Source organism: Megascapheus bottae, chromosome 17 (assembly GCF_031878675.1).
Source record: "Megascapheus bottae isolate mThoBot1 chromosome 17, mThoBot2.hap1, whole genome shotgun sequence".
NCBI classification, from domain to species: domain Eukaryota; kingdom Metazoa; phylum Chordata; class Mammalia; order Rodentia; family Geomyidae; genus Megascapheus; species Megascapheus bottae.
This window is the reverse complement of record NC_143525.1, coordinates 34,513,161-34,526,176: the sequence shown is the minus strand read 5'-3', so window position 1 is coordinate 34,526,176 and position 13,016 is coordinate 34,513,161. Positions and strand designations below refer to the sequence as shown.

General features: G+C 38.8%; 1 protein-coding gene and 1 non-coding gene across 5 annotated transcripts in view; both read left to right on the top strand.

Moving 5' to 3' along the window:
- Top2a (DNA topoisomerase II alpha) overlaps positions 1 to 13,016 on the top strand; it is a 32,792-nt gene that overhangs the window by 13,296 nt on the left and 6,480 nt on the right. For all 4 annotated transcript variants that reach the window (XM_090350795.1, XM_090350794.1, XM_090350797.1 and 1 more), the window contains exons 18-28: positions 325 to 439; positions 542 to 663; positions 2,696 to 2,844; positions 5,600 to 5,831; positions 5,988 to 6,122; positions 6,214 to 6,414; positions 6,732 to 6,927; positions 9,438 to 9,529; positions 9,611 to 9,763; positions 9,885 to 9,968; positions 11,694 to 11,876. In XM_090350795.1, the coding sequence (XP_090206921.1) occupies positions 325 to 439; positions 542 to 663; positions 2,696 to 2,844; positions 5,600 to 5,831; positions 5,988 to 6,122; positions 6,214 to 6,414; positions 6,732 to 6,927; positions 9,438 to 9,529; positions 9,611 to 9,763; positions 9,885 to 9,968; positions 11,694 to 11,876 (1,662 nt within the window). The remainder of the gene's footprint in view (positions 1 to 324; positions 440 to 541; positions 664 to 2,695; positions 2,845 to 5,599; positions 5,832 to 5,987; positions 6,123 to 6,213; positions 6,415 to 6,731; positions 6,928 to 9,437; positions 9,530 to 9,610; positions 9,764 to 9,884; positions 9,969 to 11,693; positions 11,877 to 13,016) is intronic.
- LOC150051721 (U6 spliceosomal RNA) lies at positions 12,318 to 12,420 on the top strand. Its single transcript, XR_016538521.1, has one exon. It is a non-coding gene; the product is annotated as a U6 spliceosomal RNA (small nuclear RNA).

The following is a 13,016-nucleotide window of genomic DNA, read 5'->3' as shown; positions in this document are numbered from 1 at the left end:
ACCATGGGGTTAGACCACAGGACTGGCATATACACACCAAAGAAAGATTCTGCTTAATTATATTTTTGAAGATCTTAAGACATATAGTGATTCCTAAATTTTTTTGTTAAGTATTATTATTTTTTTTCTTTTTTTTGTATTATTTTTTTATTGTATTTAATAAAAGGGTAACATGATATTTGCCAGATAGAAGGTGCATTAATTCACATACATTGATACCCTTCCACATGTCTTGGTCCCTTTACCCTCCCCCTGTTAAGTATTATTGTTAAGACCCATGTTTTATTTTAAGCTACATCTTGTGATACTATCTTGGTCCCTTAGGATTATTTATATGGACAAACTACTACTTATCTGACATACAATGACTTTATAAACAAGGAACTTATCCTATTCTCAAATTCTGATAATGAGAGATCTATCCCATCTATGGTTGATGGTAAGTTCTGATTTTATTAATCTGTTTTTATCTTAAAATATAAATTAATACCCCAAAAATGGTTAAATTGAGAATGCTAATGATTGTCCTTTCATTTTAAAGGTTTGAAACCAGGTCAGAGAAAAGTCTTGTTTACTTGTTTCAAACGAAATGACAAGCGAGAAGTGAAGGTTGCCCAATTAGCTGGGTCAGTGGCAGAAATGTCCTCTTATCATCATGGTGAGGTAAATATGTAATCTTTTACATTTTTCAGAAAGCATTATAATAGGGCCAGGAGTTTAGCCTATGGTAGAGTACTTACCTAGCATACACAAAGACCTGAGTTCAATTCTGTGGTACCACATGCATAGAAAAAGCCAGAAGTGGTGCTGTGGCCCAAGTGGTAGAGCTCTAGCTTTGAGAAAGCCCAAGGACAGTATTCAGGCCCTGAGTTCCAACTCCCAGGACTGGCAAAAAAAAAAAAAAAAAATGTAATTACCCTTTGGCCTAACAATTCTATTTTTAAAAACATTCCTGTAAGAATCTGCTTATTCAGAGCCAGCCCAGGCACAAAAAAATCTGAGACTCTTTATCTCCAATTGATTTCTAGAAAATGGGAAGTGGTGCTGAGTTCAAGCCACATGACCCACAAAAAAAGAAAGAAAAAAATCTTTGTTTAGGGACTGGGAGTTTGGTCTAGGTGTAGAGTGCTCACCTAGCATGCATAAAGCCCTGGATTTGATTCCTTGGTACCTCACACAGAAAAAGCCAGAAGTGGCACTGTGGTAGAGTGCTAGCCTTGGAGCTCAGGGACAGTGCCCAAGCCTGGAGTTCAAGCCGCAAGACTAGCCAAAAAAAGATTTTTAATAGATATTTACTAAAGACGGGTGGGGGATGTGGGGGGGGGGGTAATGGGTACCAAGACATGTGAAAGGGTATCAATGTATGTGAATTGATGTACCTTCTATCTGGCAAATATCATGTAACCCTTTTACTAATTACAATTTAAAAAAACCCTAAAAAATAGATATTTACTAATATTTAGTATAACTTCATGGTGTCAAAATTTAAATATCCAAAATATTTATTGTTAACAAAATTATGTGTATGTGTATATGAATGGAATCAGTGACAAAACTGTAAACTAATTTTGAATAATAGGCATTGTCTATTAATAGGTAGAAAATAAAAGAAATGGAAGAATACTTAAAATATTTAGATGGACATATACTAAACTGTTGACTTTAGACAACTGGAAAATTAGACAAATTTTTATATATAACTGAATTGTTTGACTTTACATAAATGTATATGAGTCTTCCAAGACTCCATCGCCAAAATAGAGCACTAGCCAAGCAAGCTGATCAGGTATGAGTCCCTGATTTCAAACTCTGGGACTAGCCAAAAAGGATTAGAGCTAATATTCATACAACATTTGTTGAAAGCTTTCCTCAAACAAGGATAAATGTAAAATAGGTTCCCTACCTTTGAAGTAACCCAATTTAGCTGGAGAGCCAGCATACCCTATAAAATAGAGTGTCACATGTTAGAATAGAAATTAAAAGTGTGACATAGAGGTAGAAACACTTGATTATGCTGAGCAAAAGAGAGGTAAACATACTTTCAAATTTGAGTGCAACTTAATAGGTAGAAATCATTAGAAAGCAAGAACTCAACCTGGGACCAGAAGTCCTAGGTACTACTTTTTTTTTTTTGTCAGTCCTGGGCTTGAGGTCAGAGCCTGAGCACTGCCCTTGGACTTTGTCAAGGCCAGAGCTCTACCACTTGAGCCTCAGCACCACTTCCACCTTTTTTTTTTTTAATGTATGTGGTACCGAGGAATTGAACGTGGGTCTTCGTGCATGCTAGGCAAGCACTCTACTACTAAGCCAAACTCCCTGCCCCCTAGGTACTACTTCTTTCCACTATCTCTAGGTGGGGGGAAATTCACTACATATTTCTAAACCATATAAAACTTTATAAAATTGGGGCCAGGGGTTTGGCCTAGTTGGTAGAGTGCTTGCCTAGTATACCTAGAGACCCAGGTTTAATTTCTCGGTACCACATACATAGGAAAAGCTGGAAGTGGTGCTGTGGATCAAGTGATAGAGCTCTAATCTTGAGAAAGCCTAAGGAGTGTGTTCAGGCCCTGAGTTCAAGCCCCAGGACTGGCCAAAAAAAAGAAAGAAGAACTATAAGATTGTATTATGAGTTGTGAAAAGGACATTGTATTATGAAAACCTTCAGGTCAAATTAATGAATCTTTTGTCTCCCCAGATGTCATTAATGATGACCATTATCAATTTGGCTCAAAATTTTGTGGGTAGCAATAATTTGAACCTATTGCAGCCCATTGGTCAGTTTGGTACCAGGCTACATGGTGGCAAAGACTCTGCCAGCCCTCGATATATCTTTACAATGCTCAGGTAAGAGTTCAGTTCTTAGTGTCTTGCCATTCCAGTCTTAGAACAGAATAAGACCAAAATGTAAAAATTTAGTTATTTAAGGAAGGAAATACTGGCCGTCAAATCCTCACAAAATAATTTTCTGGCCCAAAATGGTCAATATCAGCAAGGTTAGAAAATGAGTTCACACCTGTAAACTTAGCTACCTACAAGGCTGAGATTCCAAGACTAGTTTTAAGCTAACAAAAAAATGTATGAGACTCCAATTAACCATCAAAAAGCCAGAAGTGGAGTTGTGGCTCAGGTGGTAGAACACCAGGCTTAAGCAAAAAGACTAAGTGACAGTGTCTGGGCCCTGAGTTCAAGGTCCCAGTGCCCACAAACAAGAGGAAAGTGAGGCAAGCTGGGCACCAATGGCCACCTATAATCCTAGCTACTCAGGAGCCTTATAGGAAAAGTAGAAAGAGCATGGTATGGGTTGGGCAGTGGAGGCTGAGATCTGAGGATTGCATTTCAAAGCCAGCCCAGGCAAGAAAGTCCATGAGACTCTCATCTCCAATTAACTACCAAAAAGTCTGACGTAGAACTATAAGAACTATATAGCTCAAGAGGTAGAACACTAGCTTGCTCAAAAAAAGCTCAGGAGCAGCATCTAGGCCCTCACAACGGGCACCCAATGTGTGTGTGTGTGTGTGTGTGTGTGTGTGTGTGTGTGTGTGTGTGTAAAATCCCAACACTCCTGCTAAGACAGGAAAACTGCAAATTTGAGGTTAGCCTGTCTGTATAGAAAAATTGAGCCTAGCACAAGCTATACCCTATGACACCCTCTCTCAGTTTTGAAGAAGATAATAAGAAAACATTGTCTATTTCTAAATATCAGAGCTGAAGCCTTGACCCTAGTAAGTATATTATAAGTGTCTCAGGTAGAACTCCCTAGCCAAATACTTAGATAAGAAATAGTTTGCTTTTTCTTTCTGTTTTGTTTTTGTCAAAACAGACTGGGGCTTGAACTCAGAGTCTTGAGTTTTTTTGTTGTTCAGGGCCTGATGCTCTATGATTTGAGTCATACTTCCAGTTCAACTTTGTGTGTGTGCTGTCCTGGGACATGAACCACCTGAGACTGGCTAGAAGACAGTCTTTTTAAGTTGGATGTCATCCTAGTTATTAAGCTAAATGGTTTATACTCACCCTTCATTGCTTTTCTTGACATTGCCATTAAATTTCTCAACAAATCCCGTGAGTTCTGCATTGGAAAAACACTAAGCCACTCTTTTCATTATGTCTCCTTATAGCAGCCAAGTTAATTATTCAAAGTAGGTCAGTCTGGCTCAAAACCTTCCATCTGCTCATTCAGAGTAAATTTAGCTACTTCCCATAACTTTTAATTCATCTCATACCTTCCCTGATCCAGCTGCATTACCCTCTATCTATTCTCAGGCATTTCCAAAGTATATCTTCAGTTTGCCTATCCTCTGTAGATATACATGTGGCTTGTTTTCTTGGGGTTCTTTCTCAGATCAAATGTAATCTTACCATAAAGGACTTCATTTTTCTTGGAATTCTTGTTTTTATTTATTGGTTCATTTGTTTTAGATATAGGGTCTTTCTTTTGTGTTACCCATGCTGCCCTGAAACTCCCAAGTTCAAATAATTTTACTTCCCAAGTAGCTGGCACTATGGTCACAGACTGAATGCCAGACTTCATCACATCTTTTTATTTGTAAGTTTTTGGACAGTATCATACTATATGGCCCAATATGGCCTTAAACTCAAGTTTTCCTGCCTCTTCCTCTCCAAATGTTAGGATTATAAATATGTACCTCTGTACCCAGCTCTTAACATCCTTTCAGTTCCTTTTTGTTTGGTGCCCAGTCCAAAGGCTTGAACACAGGGCCTGGGCACTGTCCTTGAGCTCTACCAAGACTAGTGTTCTAGCTACTTGAGCCATAGTGCCACCTCCAGTTTTCTGGTGGTTAATTGGGGATAAGTGTCTCATGGACTTTTATGCCCGGGCTGGCTTTGAACCATGATCCTCAGATGTCAGTCTCCTGAATAACTAGGATTATAGGCAGCTTCCCTTTTTTGCTCATGTCTGAGGATCTACCATGAGCCCCAGCTCCACTTGTAGCATTTCAGTGGTTAATTGAAGATAGGAGTGTTGTGGAGTTTCCTGTCTGAGCTACCCTTAAACCATGATCCTCAGATTTCAGCCTCCTAAGTCCCCAAGATTACCAGCATGAGCCCCCAGCTTAGTCACTTTTTCCTACTTCAGCAGGCCATTCTACAAAATGTATGCTCACTGACTGTACTAGAAGTACACTTCTTGAGAGTTTAGACTGTGTACCCAGTGCCTAGCATATAGAAAATGCTCGATGTTGTCCATCACAATGGCTCACACCTATAATAAGCCTAGTTATATTCAGGAGGCTGAGATCTGAAGATTGAGGTTCAAAGCCAGCCCAGGCATGAAAGTCTGAGATTCTTTACCTCCAGTTAACTACCAGAAACCCAGAAGTGGTGCTGTAGCTAAAGTGGTAGAGCACTAGCCTTGATTGAGCTGAAGAGCTCAGGGACAGCACCCAAGCCTAGAGTTCAAGCCCCACAACTGACAAAAATTTAAAAAGAAAGAAAATGCTCAATGTTAAATGTGTATTAACAAAGGTTGTTTTATGTTGTATATATGAAGTAACATGTCCTGTCCTGTCTGTAGAAGTTAAATGTCAAAGTCAGTCCTTTTTTTTTCCTCCCCCAACATGGAGTTCTTTCTTTTCTTTAGTCCTTTGGCTCGGTTATTATTTCCACCAAAAGATGATCACACACTGAAGTTCTTATATGATGACAATCAACGTGTTGAACCTGAATGGTATATTCCTATTATACCCATGGTGCTAATAAATGGTGCTGAAGGCATCGGAACTGGTTGGTCCTGCAAAATTCCCAACTTTGATGTTCGTGAAGTTGTGAATAACATCAGGCGTTTGATGGATGGAGAAGAACCTTTGCCAATGGTAACTTTAGTTTTCCTCAAGTTTCAAGTAAAGGTTTTAGTTTAAACTGGAATTTTGTAGAGGATGCTAATATAAAGAAGGCATATTGTTGAACATCATTAATGATGTCTGTCTCTAGTATTATACTAAAAGTTTTTCATTAAAATTCCAATTTAGGTGCCAAGTTACAAGAACTTCAAGGGAACTATTGAAGAGCTGGCTTCAAATCAGTATGTAATTAATGGTGAAGTAGCTATTCTTAATTCCACAACCATTGAAATCTCAGAGCTTCCTGTCAGAACATGGACCCAGGTAAAGAATTAGAGATTTTTTTAAATTTATTTCATTGTCAAGACTGTGATATTCAGAGGACTTCTTATGAAAAGCTTATTTCTTTCCTTAGACATACAAAGAACAGGTTCTAGAACCCATGCTGAATGGCACTGAGAAGACACCCCCTCTCATCACAGACTATAGGGAATACCATACAGATACTACAGTGAAGTTTGTTGTGAAGATGACTGAAGAAAAACTGGCAGAAGCAGAGAGAGTGGGATTACACAAAGTCTTTAAACTCCAAACTAGTCTCACCTGCAATTCTATGGTATGACTTACTTAGTATATTTCTACTTTAAAGATTAAAGTAGGGGTCAGGAGTGTGGCCTAGTGGTAGAGTGCTTGCCTAGCATGCACAAAGCCCTGCATTCAATTCCTTGATACATAGAAAAGGCCAAAAGTGATGATATGGCTCAAGTCGCAAAGAGCTAGCCTTAAACTCAAGGACAGCGTCCAGGCCCTGAGTTCAAGCCCCAGGACTAGCACTGTTAAACATTAATGCTAACTTTAAAAGGTGTCTTAAGCCACTTGTACTATATTTACCCAATTTATTGATTCTTGGCATTACTCATTTTTCCTTTCCAGGTACTTTTTGACCATGTAGGGTGTTTAAAGAAGTACGACACAGTGTTGGATATTCTAAGAGACTTCTTTGAACTCAGGCTCAAATATTATGGATTAAGAAAAGAATGGCTTCTAGGAATGCTTGGTGCAGAATCTGCTAAGCTGAACAATCAGGCTCGTTTTATTTTAGAAAAAATAGATGGAAAGATTGTCATTGGTATGTAAACATTTGATGATCAGCTACTTATAGTTTGAGTTAGCTTTTCTAGATTGTGGTTATGTTTGTCTTTGTTTCTTGTTGTGTTTTTTTTTTTCTTTTTTTTTTTTTTTTCTTTGCCAGTCCTGTGGCTGGAGCTCAGGGCCTGAGCATTGTCCTTGGGCTTTCTCAAGGCTAGCACTCTACCACTTGAGCCACAGCACCACTTCTGGCTTTTTCTATGTATGTGGTGTGCTGAGGAATCGATCCCTGGTCTTCGTGCATGCTAGGCAAGCACTCTTACCACTAGGCCAAACTCCCAGCCCCTTGTCTTTGTTTCTTAACCAAACCCAAGGTCGTCCTATACATGCTCAGTATGCACTCTTATCACTGAATTATATTCCTAGCCCCATAGATTAAAATCTTAAGAAATTGATATTTAATTGACATATGGACAAAAAGAAAATTGAGAGCTCAACAACACGTTATATAAACCAATTGAACACAAGAGGAGACTGTAAATCTGATAGAAAAGGAAAAGGCAAGAAGGATAAGTATAAATTGTTTATAAATAAATTGTGCCTGCAAGTGAAAAGATCAGGCCAGGCAAACAGACAATCACAGGGAATTTTTCTTTTCTTTTTTTAGTTCCACATTAGAATTTGAACTTGGGCCTTCACCAATCCTGGGATTTTTTTTTTTTTTAACGACTATTTATCCTGGTACAGTGGCTCATGCGTGTAATCTTGCTACTTCATCTGAGGATGAAGGTTCAAAGCCAGCCCAGGCATAAAAGGACCTGAGACTCTTATCTCCAATTAACCTCTAGAAAAAGGAAGTGGGGCTTGGCTCAGGGTAGGGCAGTAGCCTTGAGCTGAAGAGCTCAGGGACAGTGCCCAGGCCGAGCTCAGAGTGGAGCTCAAGCCCTACGACCCACAAAAAAAGAAAAAGCTACTAAACATTTACTGTAAGGAAAAATTAAAGAAATAGCTTCAAAGTAGAGATTTAGCTGAAATGATAGAGTATTACTAGCCTTGAGTAAAAAGGCTAGACTAGAGCTTGAGGCTCTTGAGTGCAAGCTTCAGGGACAGGAAGGGAAAAAACGGTTTGTTTAACTGAGTTAAACAAATTCCAGAACATATAACACAAGGTGTTAATAAACCACTGGCTGACTTTTCTCAGGACACAGAGAATTGTTTATTTTTATTTTTGCCAGTCCTGGGGCTTGAACTCAGGGCCTGAGCATTATCCCTGAACTTCTTTTTGCTAGTACTCTTCCATTGGAACCATAGCACCATTTCTGTTTTTTTCTCTTTATGTGGTACTGAGGAATCGAACCCAGGGCTTCATGCATACTAGGCAAGCAGTTTACCCCTGAGCCACCTTCCAAGACTGAAATATTTAACGTGTAGTTATATGGATTTGGGGATTTGTTCATTTCTTTGTTTGTACATACAATTTTTGGTAGTATTGGGGCTTAAACTTGGGCTCAAGCTTGCTACAACAGGTGCTTTACCACTGACCTTCACTTGCTGCCCTGTTGTGTTTTCTACAAAGCTAAGATGACAAGCCATGCTCCCATAGTTTGTGATATTGGGGCTTGAACTCATGGCCTCTGACTTTTAGATAACTGTTAAACACTTGAGCCCCACACATGGTCATGTCTGTTTTGATACATACTAAAATTATTAGCACTAGCATATCAACCTTTTATATCACAGATACTGCTTAAAGCAAAGGTAAAATAAATTACAGTAGACATGACTTGAAGGGGAAAAAAAGGGCTTAGCCGACTGTAATTAGACAATCATAGATATTACTCAGTCTTCTTGAGAAATATAAATAGACGATCTAAATTTTAATCTATGTCAAGTTAATTGATAAAAGATGGTGAATTCTCAAAAACTGTATAGTTAATGACTCATTGTACCCCCAAAGTATAGCAAATTTCCTGCAGCAGACACAGGGTGTTATAGGAAAAAGAATGAATGAATCATTGAGCACACAATTAAGAAGAATCAGTCTTTAGGTGGGTGGCACTGATTAGGTAGTTCTGTCAAGTGTTGAAATAAAAGACTTCTATTCTTTTAAGAGTTATGATTGTGGGGCCGGGAGTTTGGCCTAGTGGTAGAGCGCTTGCCTAGCATGCACAAAGGCCCGGGTTCAATTCCTCAGTACCACATACATACAAAAAAAAAGCTGGAATGGTGCTGTGGCTCAAGTGGTAGAGCTCTAGCCTTGAGAAAGTCCAAGGACAGTGCTCAGGCTCTGAGCTTAAGCCCAGGACTGGCAAAAAAAAAAAAAAGAATTATGATTGTATTATACCTCAAATTATTTGACTGCCCCCTAGTAATTTACATTTGTCCTTCATTTATGGAGATTTATCTGTATACCGGGTGTGTATGTGTGCAATACAAAGACAGTTTTATTTACAGCTTTAATCTTTTGGCTTATTGTAGTAAAAGCTTGTTCCTTTCCTAAAATCTTAACTCAATTAAGTGTTTTCTCTCTACTCTACACTCTTTAAATAGAAAACAAGCCTAAGAAAGAGCTTATTAAAGTCCTGATCCAGAGGGGATATGATTCAGATCCTGTGAAAGCCTGGAAAGAAGCCCAACAAAAGGTAATTCTTTGGTTAACAATTTTGTTAAGCACTACTATGTTTACATTTAATTTTAATTCTACATTTTAATTAACTGTTTAGGTTCCAGATGAAGAAGAAAATGAAGAAAGTGATAATGAAAAGAGTGACTCTGTACCAGATTCAGGGCCATCCTTCAATTACCTTCTTGATATGCCCCTCTGGTATCTAACCAAGGAAAAAAAGGATGAACTGTGTAAACAAAGAAATGAAAAGGTAAGTTGTTAATAGGATAGTATGTTGCTTAATATCATCCTAATGGAAAATGTAGTTGTGTGCTACATTAAAAATGCTGTATGTACACATATTAACTCAATTTTCTGGTAATGTTATGAAGGAGCAAGAGCTGGAATCATTAAAGAAAAAAAGTCCATCGGATTTATGGAAGGAAGATTTAGCAGCATTCATTGAAGAATTAGAGGTATGCAGTTTATAATGCACGTGTTAAAATTTTTAATGAAATGCTGTATTTCAGCACTGTGCCTTTTTGTCAAGAAACTTAACAATTGACCATAGAAGGAGCATAGGTAGCATAGAGGTACATTCCAAAATAATGTTAAGAAGCCGGATGTAGTGGCATGGGCCTATGATCCCATCACTAAAGAGACTGATATCTGGAGCATCAGGCCAGCCAGGGTAGAAAACTTCCCTAGACTCCATCACCACAATAACCAGCAAAATTCGAAGCTGGAGGCATGGCTTAGCTCGTACAACAGCAACCTAGTGATTGCCAAAGCCCAGAATTTAAACCTCTAGAACTACCCACCCATCTCACCCCACCCCAAAGAAATATCCTAAAGCTGTAACTCGGTAGAATATATATATATATACACATACAGATTATTAAATACTGCTAAGATGGAAGTAATAGTTAATAGTTTGTTTTGGGTTCTTGTTGCCAGTACCAGGGCTTTAACTCAGGCTCTATCACTCCTAATCAGCATCAGCTTTTTCTGCACTCAGCTGGTGTTCTGCCACTTGAGATACCAGCTCTTTGACTTGTCTGCCTGTCTTCAAACTGAAACCTGCAGATCTCAACCTTTCAAGTAATTAGATAGTATCTGGCTAATTTTTCTTTTCCTTTCCCTTTCTTTTCTTTCTTTCTTTTTGCCGTCCTGGGGCTTGAACTCATTCAGGGCCTGAGCACTGCCCTTGTACTTTCCTCAAGGCCTAGTGCTATACTACTTGAACCACAGCTCTACTTCTGGCTTTTCTTTCTATTCATTCATTTATTGATTGATTGATTTTTGTCGGTCCTGGGACTTGAACTCTGGGCCTGAGTGCTGTCCCTGAACTCTTCAGCTCAAGGCTATCGCCCTACCCCTTGAGCCACAGTGCCATTTCCAGTTTTCTGGTAATTAATTGGAGATAAGAGTCTCATGGACTTTTTAGTGCCCGCGCTGGCTTTCAACCATAATCCTCAGATCTCAGCCTCCTGAGTAGCTAGGATTACAGGTGTGAGCCACTGCACCTGCTACTTCCGGCTTTTCTACATATGTGGTACCGAGGAATCAAACCCGGTCTTCATGCATGCCAGGCAAGCACTCTACCACTAGGCCAAACTCCCAGGCCTCAAATTGATCTTATATTTCAACCAATTGGAGTAAGTTCAACTGTTGCCATTTTCTGGTTAGGTTTTATGTCAATTGTAGGGCTTGAACTCAGGTCCTGGGTGCTATCCTTGAGTTCTTTCATTCAAGGTTTGTGTTCTACCATCTGAGCCACAGCTCTACTTCTGGTTTTCTGGTGGTGAGTTAATCAGAAATAAGAGTCTCATGGAGGGGCTAGGAGTTTGGCCTAGTGGTAAGAGTGCTTGCCTAGCATGCACAAAGATCTGGGTTCAATTCCTCAGTACCACATACATAGAAAAAAAGCTGGAAGTGGTGCTATGGCTTAAGTGGTAGAGCTCTAGCCATGAGAAAGTCCAAGGACAGTGCTCAGGTCCTGAGCTCAAGCCCAGGACTGGCACAAAAAAAAAAAAGAAAAGTGGACTGTCTTCAAAACCCATTCCTCATATCTCGGACTCCTCATATCTCGGACTCCTGAATAGCTAGGATTATATAGGTGTGAGCCACTAGGGCCCCACTGTTGCTATTTTATGAATGTTTATAGTTCATCAATTTACTTCATTGTATCTGTTTTGTAGGTTGTTGAAGCCAAAGAAAAACAAGATGAACAAATAGGGCTTCTTGGAAAAGGAGGAAAAGCCAAGGGGAAGAAAGCACAACTGATGGAAGTTTTGCCTTCTCAGCAAGGGAAGAGAGTTATTCCGCAAGTAACCATAGAGATGAAAGCAGAGGCAGAAAAGAAAATTAAAAGGAAAATTAAGGTAATTCTTTTTAAAACATGACACATAAAATACTTGAAATTCTGTTTAAAATTAAACTGTTATTAAATATCTAGCACCATAGTTTGGAGTTTATACTATGCTTTCTTTGAGAGCAGGGCTTGAACTTTGTATTGGACACTGTTGCTCATTGGCTAATGTATATCACCTGAGCTACACCTCTGACTCAGCCTTCTTTTCTTAAGCACTTTTTTTTTTAACACTTGATTGTCTTGAAGAAAACAACTGGCTAGGAGCATGGCATAGTGGTATAGTGCTTGTCTGGCATGCATGAGGCCTTAGGTTCAATTCCCTAGTATCACATAAACAGAAAAGGCAGGAAGTGTGGTGCTTTGGCTCAAGTGAAAGAGCAGTAGCCTTGAGAAAGCCCAAGGATAGTACCTAAGCCCTGAGTTCAAGCCCCATGACTGGCAAAAAAGAAAACTGCTCCCTTTGGCAGCACATATACTAAAATTAGAACACTACAGAGAAAATTAGCATTGACCCATGACAAGGATGACATATTCATGAAGCAGTTCATATTTTTTTTAACTATTTTGACATTTTATCTTATTTCATTTTTGAGGTTTTTTTGCTTCAAAATATATCTATATCTCTATTTAGGCACACACATGTCCATTTAACTAGGGAAATTTTTAATCTCTCCTAATAAACTGCATTAAGTTTCTGATTTTATATAAATTAGCTTTTGATTTTATTCTACTAGTGGTTATATATACTGTGCAAATGTTGTAATGTTTTTACTTTTCTGACTTTTGTGATAACAATTAGTGCATATATCAAAACTGGCAAAAAAAAAAAAAAAAACCAGCTATGCCACTGTTTTGAGCTCTTAAAAACCCCCAACACCAGGCACCGGTGGCTCACGCCTATAATCCTAGCTGAGATCTGAGGATCATGTTTCAAAGCCAGCCTGGGCATGAAAGTCCATGAGATTCTTTATCTCCATCTACCAGAAAACTGGAAGTGGCAATGTGGCTCAATGTGGCAGAGCAATATCCTTGAGTTGAAGAGCTCAAAAAAAAAAAAAATCATAGTCTTTGACCATATTGTATGTTGGTATATTTGATTAATAGCATTGTAAAAATTAAGCGTGTGGGGGCAGGGAATATGTTTAGTGCT